The sequence below is a fragment of the Crocodylus porosus genome, unplaced genomic scaffold, assembly GCF_001723895.1.
Source record: "Crocodylus porosus isolate Cpor-Errol unplaced genomic scaffold, CroPor_comp1, whole genome shotgun sequence".
Lineage (NCBI taxonomy): Eukaryota > Metazoa > Chordata > Crocodylia > Crocodylidae > Crocodylus > Crocodylus porosus.
This window is the reverse complement of record NW_017728923.1, coordinates 18,142,391-18,159,322: the sequence shown is the minus strand read 5'-3', so window position 1 is coordinate 18,159,322 and position 16,932 is coordinate 18,142,391. Positions and strand designations below refer to the sequence as shown.

General features: G+C 42.0%; 1 protein-coding gene across 1 annotated transcript in view; it reads right to left on the bottom strand.

Annotated features, from left to right (window-relative positions):
• CPPED1 (calcineurin like phosphoesterase domain containing 1) overlaps window positions 1–16,932 on the bottom strand; it is an 89,666-nt gene that overhangs the window by 59,538 nt on the left and 13,196 nt on the right. The window contains exon 2 of the mRNA XM_019540141.1: window positions 12,681–12,899. Coding sequence (XP_019395686.1) covers window positions 12,681–12,899 — 219 coding nt within the window. The remainder of the gene's footprint in view (window positions 1–12,680; window positions 12,900–16,932) is intronic.

The window sequence follows — 16,932 nt, the reverse complement described above, 5'->3', positions numbered from 1 at the left end:
TGTATGCATCCTGTGGATTCCTTCTCCCAAGGTGCAGCACCCTGCATTTGTCTACGTTGAACCCCATCCTATTCTCATTTGCCCACTTTTATAGTCTGTCTAAATCTAGTTGCAGCCTCTCTCTCCCTTCAAGTGTGTCCACCTCACTCCACATCTTAGTGTCATCAGCAAACTTGGACATTGTTTCAACCCCCTCATTCAAGTCGCTGATGAAGATAGTAAACAGTGCAGACCCGAGGACCAGGCCCTGGGGTACCACACTGCTCACATCTCACCAGGTTGAGTACAACCTGCTCACCATTACTTTCTGGGTGTGCCCCATCAGCCAATTTTTTACCCATCCAACTGTGTAAGCATCAATGCCACAGTTGCCTAATTTATTGATGAGAATGGGGTGAGAGACAGTGTCAAAGGCCTTTTTAAAGTCTAGAAAGGCTACATCCACGGCAACACCATCATCCAAGGATTTAGTTACTTGGTCATAAAAGGAAATCAGGTTAGTAAGGCAGGACCTGCCTTTGATGAACCCATGCTGGTTGCCCCTGAGCATGATCTCTCCTGCTGGCCCCCCACAGATGTGCTCCTTGATGATTCTCTCCAAGATCTTCCTGAGCACCGAGGTGAGGCTTACAGGCCTATAGTTACTTGGGTCCTCCTTCCTCCCTTTCTTAAAAATTGGCACCGCATTAGCTAGTTTCCAATCCTTCGGTACCTGGCCAGATGACCACGAATACTCATACAGCCGAGCCAAGGACTCCGCGATGACCTCTGCCAGTTCCCTCAATACCCTTGGGTGGAGGGCATCTGGACCTGAGGATTTAAAAATGTCCAGCCCTTCTAGAAGTTCCCTAACTACATCTGCGCTGACCAAAGGCCTGACAGAGCTATCCCCAAGACTGCCCCTACCTCTGGTAGCAGGGATGTCCTGGTCCCTGTTCAAGAAAACGGGCGAAGAAACTGTTAAAAATATCAGCTCTCTCATCTGGTGTAGCCACAAGATTACTATTTGAGTCTTACAGGGGCCCCACATTGCCTGGTGCCCTCTTCTTGCTCCCAATGTACTTGAAAAACTACTTTTTGTTCTCCTTAATCCTGGACACTAGCCTGAGTTCCATCTCTGCCTTGGCCTTCCTAATAGCCTTCCTACACTCCTGGGCAGAGGATGAGTACTCCTCCTTGGTGATAGCTCCTCCCTTCCACTGGTTGAATGCCACCCTTTTAGTCCTCAGGCATTCCTGAATGCCCTTCCTGAGCCCAAGGGGGTTTCTGAGCACTCTTACCCACCTTGCTTCTCTCAGGGACTGTTACCCTTTGGGCCTGGAGGATCGCCCTCTTAAGGTACAACCACCCCTCATGTACTCCCACCTCCTCGACTTTCTGGGCCCGCAGTGCCTCCCCTACTAATCTCTGAAGCTCACTGAAGTTGGCCCTTCTGAAGTCAAGGGCTTTAGTCTTGCTATAAGTCCTTGACACCCTGTGCTGGATAGTGAATTCCAGCAGGTGATGATCACTATTGCCCAGGTGGTAAAGGACCTGCAGTCCCCTCACCAGGTTATTCCCTGTGGCCAGGACCAGGTCCAGCAAGGCATTACCCCTAGTGGGGCTATGCACCTCCTGGATAAGGTGAAGGTCCTGTAATACAGCCAGGAACCTATGCGAGCGTTCAGACCTGGCTGTCTGCTCCTCCCAGTAAAAGTCTGGGTAGTTTAGGTCACCCATGACATAACATCACTTGACCTAACCGCCTCTAGAAGCTGACTGGAGAAGTCCCGGTCCAGCTCTTCCCCCTGGTTGGGTGGTCTGTAGTAGACACTCACCGTAAGATCCCTTTCGCCAAGCCCCCCTTGTAGTCTGACCCACAGTGTCTCCACCCGACCCTCCTACTTGCTGTTTCTAAAACTTGGCACTCCTGGAAACAGCCCTAACCACTGGAATACTGGGCAAAAACCATCTTCCTCCAGTTGTGCAATTCTATACCCTAATTTCTGTTGCCTTCTCTAACCACCTGCAATGGAATATTTTGCTAAACTCAGATGCTTATTTTGGCAGGAAAAAATAAATCATTTTACTCTGATTCAATCCAAACAATTTCTTTCCCTTCCTCATTGCTTTGGTAAATCCACTACAGTGACAAGTCATACATTGCTGGGTTGCAGAGTGATCCTGGCCACACTAATCACACCATTAGCAAGAAGGGAAAATGGTATAGGATCAGTTCTATGGTACACAAGGAACCCCTTTTGCAACAGAAATCCTTCAGTAGTCAGACCTGCTTCTAAAGGCTAAAACAGCCTTATCCTGACAAACAGAAGGATACTTCTCTCTGGATAGTTTTTTCCAATTGTAAAATACAAGTAACTGAAGAGCCAAAAAAGAAACTACAATTTAACTATGTAAATATTTAACAAGAGGTTGATTAAATGTGGAATAAACACATTTATCAGTTATAATAAGGGAAAAAATCCCCAAACAGTCATTTATAAAAAGTTGTCAACTCAAAATATACCAGGTTTTTTTCCTTTTCTATTTTCAGTTTTAAGATATGCACATAAAGAAGGTGTATACATGCACACACATACGCACATGAATAAATACACATGAATCGCACGCTCTCTCTCTCACTAATTTTACATTAAAGTTAAAAAAACCCCCAAAATGACCACCAGCCCTGGCACACAGTTTTAAAGCTCAAAACAACTCTTCCTGTGCCCAACCCAGCATAAGCCCAGCTTCACCCAATGACCATTAAACCTTTTTGAAAGGAGCGTATTTAAGCTCCTGGTATAGAAATGTCTGCCTTGGCAGACTCAGTAGAGACCTAAATGGACCACGGAGGATGAGTTACTTTCTCATTGGTAAAGGTTGGCCTCCAGTAGGAGTATGTTGAGAACAAAATACAAGAATGTTTGCAGTGCAGTAGACCAATAGAAACTTTAGCCTACCAATCACAGTCATAGAAAATTAGGGTTGGAAGGGGCCTCAGGAAGTCATCTACTCTAACCCTGGACTCGATGATCTCCCGAGGTCCCTTCCAGCCCTGATGTCTATGAAATCTATGAAAACCCCCTGCTCAAAGCAGGACCATTCCCAAGCCAAGCCTAGAGCCAGGCCTTAAAAACCTCCAAGGAAGGAGATTCCACTACCTCCCTAGGTAACCTGCTCCAGTGCTTCACCACTCTCCTACTGAGAAAGTTTTTCCTAATATCCAACCTAAAGTTCCCTTGCTGCAACTTGAGACCATTGCTCCTTGTTCTGTAATCTGCCAATCTAGCATTTAGCACAAGGATTACCTTTCACATGTCCCTGAAGTATATAAATGCATTTAAAATATAAAAACAAAATAATATGACTTGATGATACACTATGATTCTGAAAAATTAGTTCATTTTGAAAGTGTCTGAGATTCATATTGTAAGTACACTACACACTATTGCTCACACACAACTGACAATTTATTTAATTTTGAAAAGAAAGCTTGAGAATGTAATTTATGTTTCTTTGCTTAAACTCATTCATCTTGATGTGGGTTAGTCATTCCAGATTGAAAAAAGATAAGGCAAGCCATTCCCTTTGCAGCAAATGTCAAAGATTAAAACACAGGCAGTGTTGTTAAAAAAAAAAAAAAAAGACACACTCTGATGTGCCCATTAGTTATATCAGGAGCCTACAGACTTGGGTCCGTAACAGAATTCAGTTAATTTCTAATTTAGAGAAAAGAATCACTTTACATAGGAGGCTGGGTTGAATTGGTGTATGTACATAGACTAAAAAAAAAGAAATCTCTACCTCCCTTAGAGCAAGCTTCTTTGAAGTGGAAGACTCCTCAAGCAATGTGAGCTCCTGGGAAGAAACTGGAACTGTGAGTATCTTCCCCAGCTGAAGTCTTGAACAAGCAGTTCCATATTAAATAATCAAATAAACCTTATACTGCTATGGCACTTTCCTTTCCAAAGATCTCAGAACTCTTAACTAACTGAGAATTTAATTAATATAAATTGCTGCCTTGTGAACAAGGGCAGTGTTATCTTCTGCATTTTGAAGGCTAAAAACCAAGAATAAATCAGCCTGGGTACCTCTAAAGCAGTGGTTCTCTGCCTTTTAGGAATCAGGGCACCCCTCTACAACTGTTTTGAATTTGGCATCACCCTGGTTAAGAACCAGTGTTGTGCTGCCTCAGCGTAGGTCAGTGGTTCTCAACTGGGGGTAGGCTTCCTCCTGTAGATAGAAATGGCTCATTAACTTTGGCCTGCATGCACATGGCTTCCTGCATTATACTGATAAGCCTAAAGCAGGCAGGTGTGCGCCCTCATGCTGCAGCCCTTCCAAGGACCAGCCCCACATGTACCTCGTGGAAACAGGTGTGTAATATAGTTCCACCTGACAGATGAGGTAGCCTGGAGATAATTTCCTCTGCTGCTGATGTTGCTGCCAGGTTCAAATGTCCCATGTGCCTATTTCCAGGAGGCATGTATGGGACTGCACCAGGAAGGGCTGTGGCAGGAGAAGGTGCCAATGGAGACAGGAGGGCCTGCTTCTGTCCTGGTTTGGCTCTGATGTGCCTCCTGGAAACATGCAGGAAAGATTCACTTGGCTGCGGTACTACAGCAGCAGCATTTACCTCCAGGCTGCCATGGCCAGATGAAGCTTTCCTGCATGCCTTGGTTTCCAGAGGCACATCAGAACCAAACCAAAAAGCGATATTACAGCAGGAGGAAGCAGGGAGCTTCTGCCCACATTACATCATACAGACCTTAATCTGCTGCAGCCGTCTCCTGGAAACTGAGGTAGGCTGCAGTGGTGGCCACAGCAGCAGCACAGCATCCCTGACAGGTTCTCACAGCACCCCAGTTAAGAACCACTTCTCTAAAGCAACTGATTTGGTTATAGTATTGTAAAAAAATTAACTAATTCGTCTTCACACCACCAGATGAAATAACTAATATCCTTCTTTTATACGTGATGAAGCATTACACATTTCACCTGATACCACACATCAAATCATCAGCATAGCAAGGCCTGGAGAAAAAAGGAAACCTGAATTCTCTCTCATGTTTTAATACCCACAGCACACGGGCTGCGAACAAAACTGTGACCATCCAATTACCACTCTGGGCCTAAATTACAAGATCATCATTTGCATTCATTTATTTTACAGTCAAATCCACACTAGCCAGAGGCAAATTTGTTTCAAAAGTGTGAAATAACTAGTCTCACTAGTTAAAAAGTTTTGATTCGATAATCTAGGTCACCGACTGGCAACCTTTTTGGGCTATCAGCTGGAGTGACCCAGTTCAGATCAGAGGGAGGCAGATACTAGGACACTTTTCCTGAGGCAGCATGGGTAGAAGCCCCCACCCCCAAAGTCCCATGTCAATAAGCTGGATCAAATGACACTACAAGCTGGTTCTGCTTCAAGGGCCATAGGTTCTTGACCCCTGACCTAGAGATGTGATACACAACATAACAGTATATGTACAAAGAAGGAAAAGTCCTACTGCCTGGGCCTGAATGAAAGGATTCAAGCACCACATAAAGATTAAGGATTCCTCTCTTCATTTAACCAGATGACTTAGTGCAAGTATCCACAATGAATCCAAAGTATGGTAATACTTTCCACTACTACTGGTTTTGATTTCTGCCAATTAATGTATGAATGGAAATGCACGGATCTAAAACTGTACAAGCATAAACATTATCTGGTCACCAATCCATTATCATATTGCTAATGGATCAGCTTAATCGGGTTCTACTGGTTTTTCAATTATACACATTACTAGACAAGACTCATTTTATTTAGTCTCTAAACAGCTACATTTTAATACAATAGGAGCTAACTGGATTTTATGAGAAGTCACAGCATGTTTTCTTGTCATACTTGCTCCATCACCCATGGAAGTATTGCAATTCATGAAATATAATTAAACACCTGCCCTAGCAGCACCCCACACTGTGGATTTAAAAGGATAAAATTTATGTCATAAGATGTATGGCTTACATCTCCTGTCAGGCAGTAGTGTCCTAAGAATTTAAACAAGTTCCTCAAGAAAACTCAGTTGTATAAATCTACACAAAGGTTTTGTAGCCAGTTTCTCATTTAATGTAAACCATATACATGTACTTTAGTGGAATTATGTTGGGTTATGAAGTCATTTAACCTGTCAAAACTTCTCCCTGCTTGACTACTCCTGATCCCTCCTCCAGGATCACCTCAATCTGGGGAAGGCATGGGGGGCATTTTCCTAAAGCTAAGCTCATCCTGATTTTCTGAGCCTACACAATTTAAGAGCTACCAATTTGATCTATGCCAGGGGTTACCGCTGCTCCACCTCCCCGCTCTGCATCCGGCTGCCGCTGCCACCCTTCTTCCCCTTCCGCTCCATGTCTGGCTGCTGCCACCAGCAGGGGTACACTCCTTAAAAAATGTTGAAAGCCCTGATCTATTAGCAATTAAAAAGGCTAACTGAAAACTGGTCCTATATTATTTATTCATTTTAGCACTATTTTTTTCCAATGATGCGACTATTTACCATAAGCTGCTTGAGGATGCCTGCTTATCTCAAGATGCCCTTTGGTGAATGGGCAAAATAAAGAAGAATCATATGGCATCCTGGGAGGCTGGAGAACTGTGCACTTCAGCCCAGAGGGCTGAGGACAGGGAAATAAAGGAGTTGGCTTGGCTCTATATTCTCAGAAGTCTTCCCAAGTCCTTAGGAGTTCTCTATTAGAAAAGCTGCTGGCAGACAACTTCCAGGTGACTTTCACATGATTTCAGCAACAAATCAAAATTTTAATTTAGAATGGTCATAACAGCACCTGTAATTCAACTTTCCTTTCAACTCTCTGACCCCTTCCCCTTTTCTCTCAAGAAAACCAAGTCACAGCTGCTACACCCTCTGATTTCCCTGTGATAAAATACGCTGATTTAAACCATGCAGGTCTCACTTCTCATTTGTTTCTTTTCTGTCCACGCTAGTTTTCACTCCTGCAAGCATGTGAATATCACACTAACTCCCCATCAATGCCTTCATCTGCTTGAGAAGAGTCCCATAAGAAGCATACACTAAGAGCTAAAGGTGCCTCTGCTAGTGAGAAACTGAGGTGCATTACGATTCACAAAAACCAGTCTTAATTTACTGCAGAATCATCCTCTTGCCTTTGGACTATGACACCTGCCTACATTTACTTTGGTTTGTGAAACCCTTTCTTTGCACTTTAATGAACTGCATATTACCGTTTAGCTAGCTACAAATACATTTAAGTTCTAGTTCAGAGTAATCTGTCTGTTTGGAGGCAGTAGTAAAGCAGCAACATCTTCCAGGATATCATTCTTCCAGGAACTCTAACACTCAACCTGGCCTGGCCCAATTCTGAGGGAAGAGGTCAGGCAGGTTGAAGCCAGTCAGGACCCCTATTTAAGGCTGAGCAGCTTCCAAGCAGTTGCAAAACAAGCTGTCAGTGTGCCTGCTGCCTTATTCCTGCACAGTGCACTTCTGTATTCTCAAACCTTTTGGCTCCTGATCCCTGATTCCAGCTCTCCCTACTGACCCCCAGTTCTAAACTGCTTCTGCCTCTTGCACCTGACCACTGGATCAGATTGCTCACATTCTGGTCATATAACATGCATACTGCAATTGTTTTGTTCTCTTTATAATGCCAGGTCTTAGGACATTGGACAATTTGAACAAAAGTGAACTTTGCTTTGGTAAAACCTGCTTTCTAAAGGTTACATAAGGAGGAAGATTTACAGACAGTTCTTAGAAAGATGAAGCAAAGCAGTGAGAAAAGAAGATTATCCAATCAGTGACTTTTCTGTGCATTGCACAATAATATTTTTGCCATACTAAATCATGGTACCTTAATCTACACACAGAAGTCTTTAGAAAACAAGTATTATGTGATAACAGTATATCTAGTTATAAACATCTAAGAAGTTATTTTTAGCAATGCCTTGTATTGCAACTGTATTTTTTAAAATTCTTTATAAAGTGCCATAATATTAGGATGCTATTCTTGGTACCACTATTTCTGATTACATAAATCATGAAAACACTTTTTGAAATATTCCAAGTACAAACCACTTTTAATCAGCATCCACAAACTGAGATACTGGCACTGATTACTTAGCTCCTTTAATGGCACATGTAATGGATTCCAAGTGTTCTGCTTGATTGCTTCCTAGCTGATCAAGATTCTATTCATCACTCCTAGCTGCTGGAATCCTGAGATTTCTTGGAGTTCTTGTTCAAAGGCCTCGACATCATTTCAACTAAAAATCTGCTGTGCTTTGAAACCCAGTCATAGTCACAGCTCTACATACTTGATGCATTTCTCTTAATTTAAAAAACACATTTAGGAGGGCAGGCTCTCATTGACAGAGAAGGAGGTCAAGCGTAAACAAACATAAATATAATTCAAGAGAATATGGATAATGTGAAGACAACTGATGTTAAAATGCAATAACACTCGAGTCTCTAACAACATTCTCTAACAATAAACATAGTAGAACAATAGTTGTATTATTTTGACTCATTTTGTATTTCTTACCTTTGGTGTCAGTTTAAAATTATACCTGAACTCATGGGACTAGTATAAATTTAAAAAATCAATATAAAATATCAATAGGACAAATTTACTTCTATCAGCCTGAAATCAATCACTTGCCTCCTTTTGTCCTGTGAATTTTGCCCCCTTTTACCTTTCATATTATTAAACTCAAGTGATAAAATAATGTTTCAGAAGGGCTTTTAAAAGTTCAAAAAATGTGCTATGACCAAGTGAAAATGTCTATAGATCAACCCAAATGATGAGTCCCATAATCAGGTAATTTTCTTCAGTGCAGTCGCTCATCTCACTTCAGATCCTTGGTTTCTTTGCTTTCATTTTATCACCCCTGAATTTCAACCTTTAGCTTTTAATTTTAAAAAATAATCATCCTAAGAACAATAGTAGCTACCAAAATCAGTGGATACTGACCCAGCCCAGGTGCTAGGGATAAAACCTCTTGTAATCCTAATTTATGTCACCTGACTGTAGCACAGAGGTCATCAACAGTGTCCTACACACTATTCTACACACCAGAAGAAAACTAAGACTTTGGTGAAAATGAAGGAAGTAAAGTCACTCCAATCTTAAATGTAAAAGGGAATTTAATAGAAGACTAGAGCATGTGATTGCACTTTCAAGTTTCCTAAAAGCATGTGCTACTGCAAGGAAATTGGAGAGGTTAAAATCAGATCTCCACAGCAGTCAATTCCAGTGTCAGAGGACTGCAATAAATCAAAGTCTTGGCTTCTTAAGAACTCATTTTCTGTGTATTCCCCAAAGTTTCAGACATCCCTCATATTTAAAGAGATATCGAGATAGAGTAGTTTCTATACAAAAAAGTTATTCAAGAGATTTTTATGTGACTTCTTTCAGCAGAATTGAGCTTTTAAAAAAATATATGTTAACAGTCATTTTTTCAGCCTCTAAAAATTACAGTAAGTGAAAGAAAAAGGTAAGAAATAGAACAGAATCACAACATTTCAGTTCTTCCAAGGTATCCATTTATGGTACCAGACTTCTAAAAATCTGGAAATTATAGGTCTGTTTCTTTGTAGGTAATGTATCAATTATTTTTTCAACGCTGTTTTTCCTGATTCCTACAGGTCTCAGTGATGTTTTGGGTATTTTACAAATTGTCTCAGATACAGGTCAACTTATGTCTTTGTTTTGAGACTACAGAGAGAAATGACCAGTTGTGAAATTGTTACACGTAGTTCACTGATGTGTCAGAGTTGTTTGTATAAACTTAAGCAAATGCGAATGATCTGAGCAGCAAGTATTCTAATAGAAGATTTTTTGTTTCTGTTTTAGTAGTATATCTCTTTTACAACTCTACATAGTATCTTATAAGCATAAAGAAGATATATACTGATCAGCTGATTTAACTTGCTATTTAATACTGCTTTATGTATCATCAAAGCAAGATACAGCTACCTGTAGTACCTATAGCTATTAGCTGTCTATACAGACAGAGATGAAAACTATCAAATGAGACACTTCACTGCTTGCTAAGATTTCCAATAGACTATGCAGCTAACATGACTTATGTTCTGTGTTAGCTATGCATTAGAAACAATCTGTTCAGTTTAACATTTTATGTTTTGTAACTAAAAGGAATATTTGATAACATTTGCCAAACTCTGACAAATTTGTATTTAAATTTTTATGACAAATTAGATCCCGTACAGTCCCCAAACCAAAAAAAGAAAAACAAAACAAAACCCCACAACACCTTGACAAGAGCTAGAACCAATAAGCTTCAAAATTGTCTTGCCCAAGTGTCTTCAACTAGACATGCTCTGAATATAAAAGGATAGGTCTGCCTGTTGGTATAGGAATACATACAGGTCACGGAGTCTAGCACTGTGCTATCTACAGGCAACCACATCATACCACTAGGGGTCTACCAAACTCAAGCAGGCAGCCAGCCAAGATCACAAGCAGATGCTGGGACTGGCTATCATTTTTGTGGGCTGAGTGCTGTGCAGCACCCCAAACACTCTGAACAGGTGAGGGGCTCCAGCAGTCCCACTCCTCCCCGCCAATTGCCAGACAGCCTGAAACTGCAGCTTAATTACCCTGATTAAGGCTGGGAAAGCCATTAACCCATGCTTAATAATACGTGGATTAATGGCTTCCCTGGGCTTAATCAGGGTAATTAAGCTGTGGTTTTGGGCCATCCCCAAGTGGTGAAGCTGCATTCGGGGTGCACATAGGGTTGCCAACCCTCCAAGATTGCCCTGGAGTCTCCAGGAATTAGATATAAATCTCCAGAAGACTACTGAGAGTCACTCAGGAGATAAATGATAGGGTATTCATTAAAATAAATATTAAACGCTGAATCTGTGTTATACAGCAGTCCAGTGGGTTTTTAAAATGTAATAGTTAATGTGCATTGCCTTCCTGATATGAAGTCTACACACTGTAATTAATATCATTATATCATGTGATAAAACCTCCTGGAATAGATTCAAACAGTTGGCAACCCTAGGTCACAGAGCCCTGGCCCAACTTGCTAGCATTTGGTGCATGCACTCAGCAAGCTCCGTGGACACCTGTGCGGTCTCCTGGCTGCCTGCCACAGCTGGCCTGGGAGCCCAACATCTCCCTGCATCTTGCTGCAGCCCCACCCTGCCCCGCCCCCGCCTTCCTCCCTCGCTCCTCCACCCTCCCCCGCACCTCTAACCCTTCCCTCCTTCCCCTCCTCTGCCTTCCACCCCCCTCCCCCATGCTCCAAGACTTCAGGCCATACTGTAGGTGCCTGCCCTTTTGTCTGCTTGCTGGTAACTTTTCTTTTTTTTTGCAGCAAGCCCACCAAAATAGCAGAGCCCACCATTTTTGCAGAGCCTGACATTTTTCAAGAAGCCTGCTCAACGTTGTGTTTTCTGCAAAAAAATTGCACAATTGCAAAGTTGGTAGGTCTCTACATATCACCCCTTTCAATTCCTAAAACACACAGAAAAGGAAAAATACAAAAATTCAAGAATTACTATTTTTTCTTTTTTTTAAACAAGCTTTTATGTGGCCAGTAAGATATTAACAACTGCAATACAACAGGGAAAATATAAACCTAGTGCCAGATGTGGCATTTATAAAGCTTACTTTTTAAGATGAGGAATTCCTTAAGGGTATACACAGATGTCTCCAAATGAAGCAGATCAATTGTGTCAGAATGTGTCCTGGAACAGCTGATCCACTTTGCTGGGACACACGCACATTGCCCATTGTCCCACCTCTTAATCTCAAGGGACAACAGATTATGTGCTTCCTGCTTGCAAAGGCTTGTCCCAGAGATTACCTGGGCATATCTCTGTAAGCAGAGAAAGCCAGGCTCTCGTGTTGCCCCAGGGATGGGGCCGCCAATCAGCTGATTGGTGGTACCAGCTCCATGACCTCATTGAGTATCCATGCCCACCTGGGGATTCTTAAATGAGGGAGCCCAGGCAAGACTGATCTTCAGAGGTCTCATCCTGTACTGTGAACTCCTGAGACATGCAACATGAGGTCCTCGAAGCCCTGGGAGTGCCTTTGTAGGGTGAGCTGAATCCTGTAATCCATCTTCCTAGATGTCTGTTGTAATTGCTTGTTTCAATACATGGTCACACTTAGATCTCAAAATTGTGTGAAAATGGAGACAAGTTCCACAATGAATTTCCTAACTTTTGACATTTAAAATTAGATTTTAAGGTTAAAAGGAAGAGTTTATTAAGCATTAGAAAGTCTGGCTGGATCCCCTGCCTAGCTCCTTTTAGGTACACAAGTCCATTCCTCAGTCCTTTCCTCTGCTCTACCTCCTGACTACAGTCCTGCTACAGTGTCTTAAGATAATTATTTAAGAATAAAAACCTTCAATGTGTCCTCTTAAGATATGAGTTTATTCAAATACCATGTTTCTGAACCACAGAAAAAAGGTTATTGACAGGGAGAAAGAACTGGCATGAATGACATAAGAAGTCCAGCAGAGAGGTCAGGATATTACCTCTGGCACTGTTTTAAAAGGACTCATTTGTGACACTACCATTGCCCGTATATAATTAAATACAGTAATACATATAACTAAATACTGTACAATTGGGATAGATTTTGCTGCATATAAAACAAGAAAGTGAGATTACAATCACTGCTAATAGTCTTACCTGGCATGCCGTGTATGAGGTCACCACATAATACAAAAAACTTGGGTTTGGGATTTAGCTTGTTAATGGCCTGCACAGCTTGCTCTGTTAATTTGATCTCCTCTTCCCATTCATCACCTCCACTGCCACAGTCACCAATTGCCCAGGCTTTCATCAGCCCAAATTGAGGGTCTGCTCCTTGAATGAAGTAAAAGGGGGCTTTCCATTGATATTCTTCATCTTAGAAAGAAAAAAAGAAAAGAAATATTGGAAAAAACTTGGAGAAAATTTTTTTCCCTCTATTGATACTAAGATGAATAGTAACTCTTATTACATTAGAGGCCACTTCAATAGAGTACAGCAAAACTATGAAGTTTTCCTTTTAGAGAGTAGAACATTTTTATTTATTGCAATCACTGAATGGCACCATACTGGTGCTTGATAACTAGGGAAAGTGTGTCAACTAGGAAGCAAATATTACCTAGAACTACAATGTAGCTCAACAGCATGAAACATAAGGTTAAATTTCAATGATTGCATTTTTAATTAACAACTTAAAAATGTACACTAAATCTGATGGTGCCAAGAGAGATATACTTATCATCACTGCTATATTAAATACCTTTCAGTATCATCCTACTAGAGAGAAGCTGAAAGATTCACTTATTGGTCAGTTTTAGCCACTAATAAAGCACTAAACAGAAAGGAAGATGGCAAGCCAGCAAGAATACAAGCATTCCCTTCTCAATCAAAGCAGCTTTGGGCTACATTACTGACTCACCCATTATCCCATTTGAGCTTTGGACTAATCCTCTGGCAAACTTGTCATGCCTTTTACAATTTACCCTCACAAAAAGTACTCCCCTCTCCTTCATAACACACTTCTGTAATTCCATTGCTTCTCTTCTCCCCTATGCTTCATTATGCTTTCTGTTATGCTACAGAGTATTAAATTTAAGTATTACATTTTTAATTCAGCTATACTTAAAAACATAAAAAACAATAAAAGGTACATTGTGAGGCAATACCTAGGTTACTGCTTATTCCATGAATTCCCCTATTTGCTAAATTCTGTAATTCACATCAAGCTTCCAAGTCATTTAGTGAGAACTACCAGCATCAAATAAAAATCTTAATTTAGAATGGTCATAACAGCTCCTGACTGAAGTGTATAAGAAAAAGGCAATAACTTTGGAATAAACTAAGATGCACTCAATTTTTTTTAACTTTTTAAATCTATAGACACATGAAGGAAGGTCTAAAACTTCTGGCCTTTCAGTTATTTTTGTTCTCCTGCATTTCAGATAACAGTAACAGATGTTGCAAAAAGAACCAAGATAGCTGAGATTGATAACAAAGAGGCAAAGAATACAAATGCTGATCACTCATTCATGAAAAATGGAGACCATATTTGGCTACCAATAAAGGAATGTAGCTGTTTTAATATTTGGGCTGTAGTCTCATCTTCTAAATTGAAGCATCAACTTAAGAGTGCTGCCTTAATCATCTACAAGTATTTATTTGCATCTCGAGTGCTTGATTTTGGATAACTCCACCTGGGTTTCTCACTTTTGCTCCTTTCCTTTCAAGTATCTCTGACTTGCACTTTGTCTTACACATATAATTTTAATTGATACTAAAGTAAGGATAAAACTGTACCCTAACTTCAATCTGAAAATGAGTCAGAAATAAGATTATGCAGTAACTTCAAACTCAAAACAAAATTAAATCTTGAATAGCACTGGGGAAAATGTCAGTCACATTTTAAAAACACAGATTTGAGTTAACAGCGTAACACTAGACCAGTCATCCAATAATGTTGCCTGCCCTTGGTCTTGTGGAGTGTATGCACAGGCAATTTATTTCTGGTTCCTTTTTAACTTACTTGATAGTGCTAAAACATATTCATATAGGACATTCATTTGTAGCCCTGTGAAGTCCCAGAAGGTGCTTTATTTTACATGCTGTATTATATTTGTTATGGAAAAACCCAAATCCTGTCACTGCAGTGTTACAGAACAAGAACTCTTAAGTTGTAATCGTGGAAATGTTATGAAGGTGGTAGAAAGTGAATTAATGGAGAGACTGCCCCAATGCCAATGAAAGTTCAAGTGTTCCTACTAGTTTCACATCCTTTAGCTGAATTTAGGTTTCCATATTTTGACTATTTTAAAAGGTTTTTAAAATTTTTTAAAAATGAAAACTTTGTGTATTAATTCACATTACCCATTATCAAAGATAAAGAAAAGTTTTCTTGATTTAAATATTTTTTCATTAGTTTTGAAATCTGAAAAGCAGCTGTCAACTTTTGCACATGTACAAATCTAATTCAAGAAAGTAAGTTACCTTCCATCCATGAGTTTTCAATAAAGCCACTGAGAACTGAGTGAATGACAAAGTAATTTATGTTTTAGTTGTCAATGTCTTTCATGGAAAACAGGAAATATGACTGCCATAACATTAACTTATGTGCTGCATCAAAGATATTGTTTGGTTTTAAAATGGAAAACTATGAGAAACTGAGTTAAAGAAGCCTGTATTTTGCATAGCTCTTACACTTGCAGAAATGTTTGTGACCCAGCCAGCAAGAAATAAGAAAACAAGTGTTTGAAACAGTTGTTCTGTTTGAAGGAGTAGGAAGCTTCCTGATATTGCTGCTACTTAAATTTCCCCATGATACAACCAAGTGCAACTGCTTCTTAGACAAACTTGGTTTTCATTGGAGCACAGAGCAGTTACGTTGCTGCTACCAAAAGCCCTGAATACAGCTATGAAACTCAGTCATTTTCACTACTACATGGAGAGTTCTCAACAGCAGCAGAGGCAAGCACTACTGGTATTCACTGAGAAGAAAAAATGGAGTTTGTGGGGTATTAGAGGCCCTCTACGTATTACAGGTATTGCATAATTAACTGGTTAATTGAGGAATTACCTTGACGCCAGCTACATGTACCTATCACTTCAGAAAAAGCTCCAAACAGCTATAAAGTTAGACCTCAAAACAAGGTACTAGGGTGGCATTAAAAAAGATTTTCTTGGCCAATAAAGAGAGCTGATGATTAATCAATCACATCGGCCAATGCTCATGCAATAAGCCATGGGTGGGTAAAATACGGACTGTAGGCCGGATTTGGCCTCTGAGGCGATTCTATCCAGCCCACGGGGCCCCTAAAGAAATAAGAAAATTAATATTTATCTGCCCATGATTCCTGTAAAAAATGACAGGAACCACGGGCAGTACAACCCAGGGGAAGCCCAGCAGGCTCCCACAACAGCAGGTCCCACCCGGCCCCAGCCCCCCCGGGACCACATGGCTGCAGCTGCTCGCAGCCCGCCTGGGGCTGTCTGTGCCTGCTCCTTCCCCCCACTCCCTGCTCAGCTTTTCCCTGGGCTCCTTCCAGGCACAGAGGAAAGCAGCTTCTTCCCCCACCCTGTGGCCAGCACTCCCTGCTGCAGCCACTCGCAGCCCATGCAGGGCTGTCCTGAGCAGGCACAGGCAGCCCCGCATGGGCTGTGAGCGGCTGCAGCGCGGGGCACCGGCCACAGAGCAAGGAGGGGTCACTTTCCCACCCGCCCCATGCTCAGCACCACCTTGTAACCCGGCCCTATTGCTAGCCTGTGCCCTGCACCAGCTCTGGGCTCGCCCGTCAGGACTACATGTGGTAACGGCAGCTGGAGCTGCTTGCAGCCCACGTGGGGCTGCTGGTGCCTGCTCCAGACAGCCCAGCATGGGCTGCGAGCGCCTGCAGCAGGGAGCGCCGGCCATGGGGCGGGCAAGAGGCCAGTTTTCCCCATGCTCAGCACCAGCTTTTTCCCTGCCAGCAAGCAGGGGGTCGGGCCTGTGCGCTGCCCACCTGTACCGTGCAGCTGGGGGGCACTGGGAATGATTGGGTAGGGAGCCAGAGCAGGGCGGCAGGGGTACAGGACCTCAGCCAGCAGGGGCTCTATGGAGCCGAGCCAGCTTCCCGCTCTCCCTGCTGGTGCAGCTCAGCCCAGCTCCACAGACCACTGCCACCCTGTGCCCTGTTTTGGGCCCCACCGGTGCTGGCCCTTGGACACTGGTCCCAAGATGGTGACCAGGGAGCAGGGCTCCTGTCAAGGGGCAGGGCTACCCATGCGGCCCTCGACACCCTGCCAAAACTGGGTAAGGGCCCCTCCGCCCAAAATAATTGCCCGCCCCTGCGATAACCAATATTTAATAATAGCACAAGGCATTTTAAACTACTGAAGCAAGCCTTTTATTTGTTTTGCATTTATAACACGCACATATTCC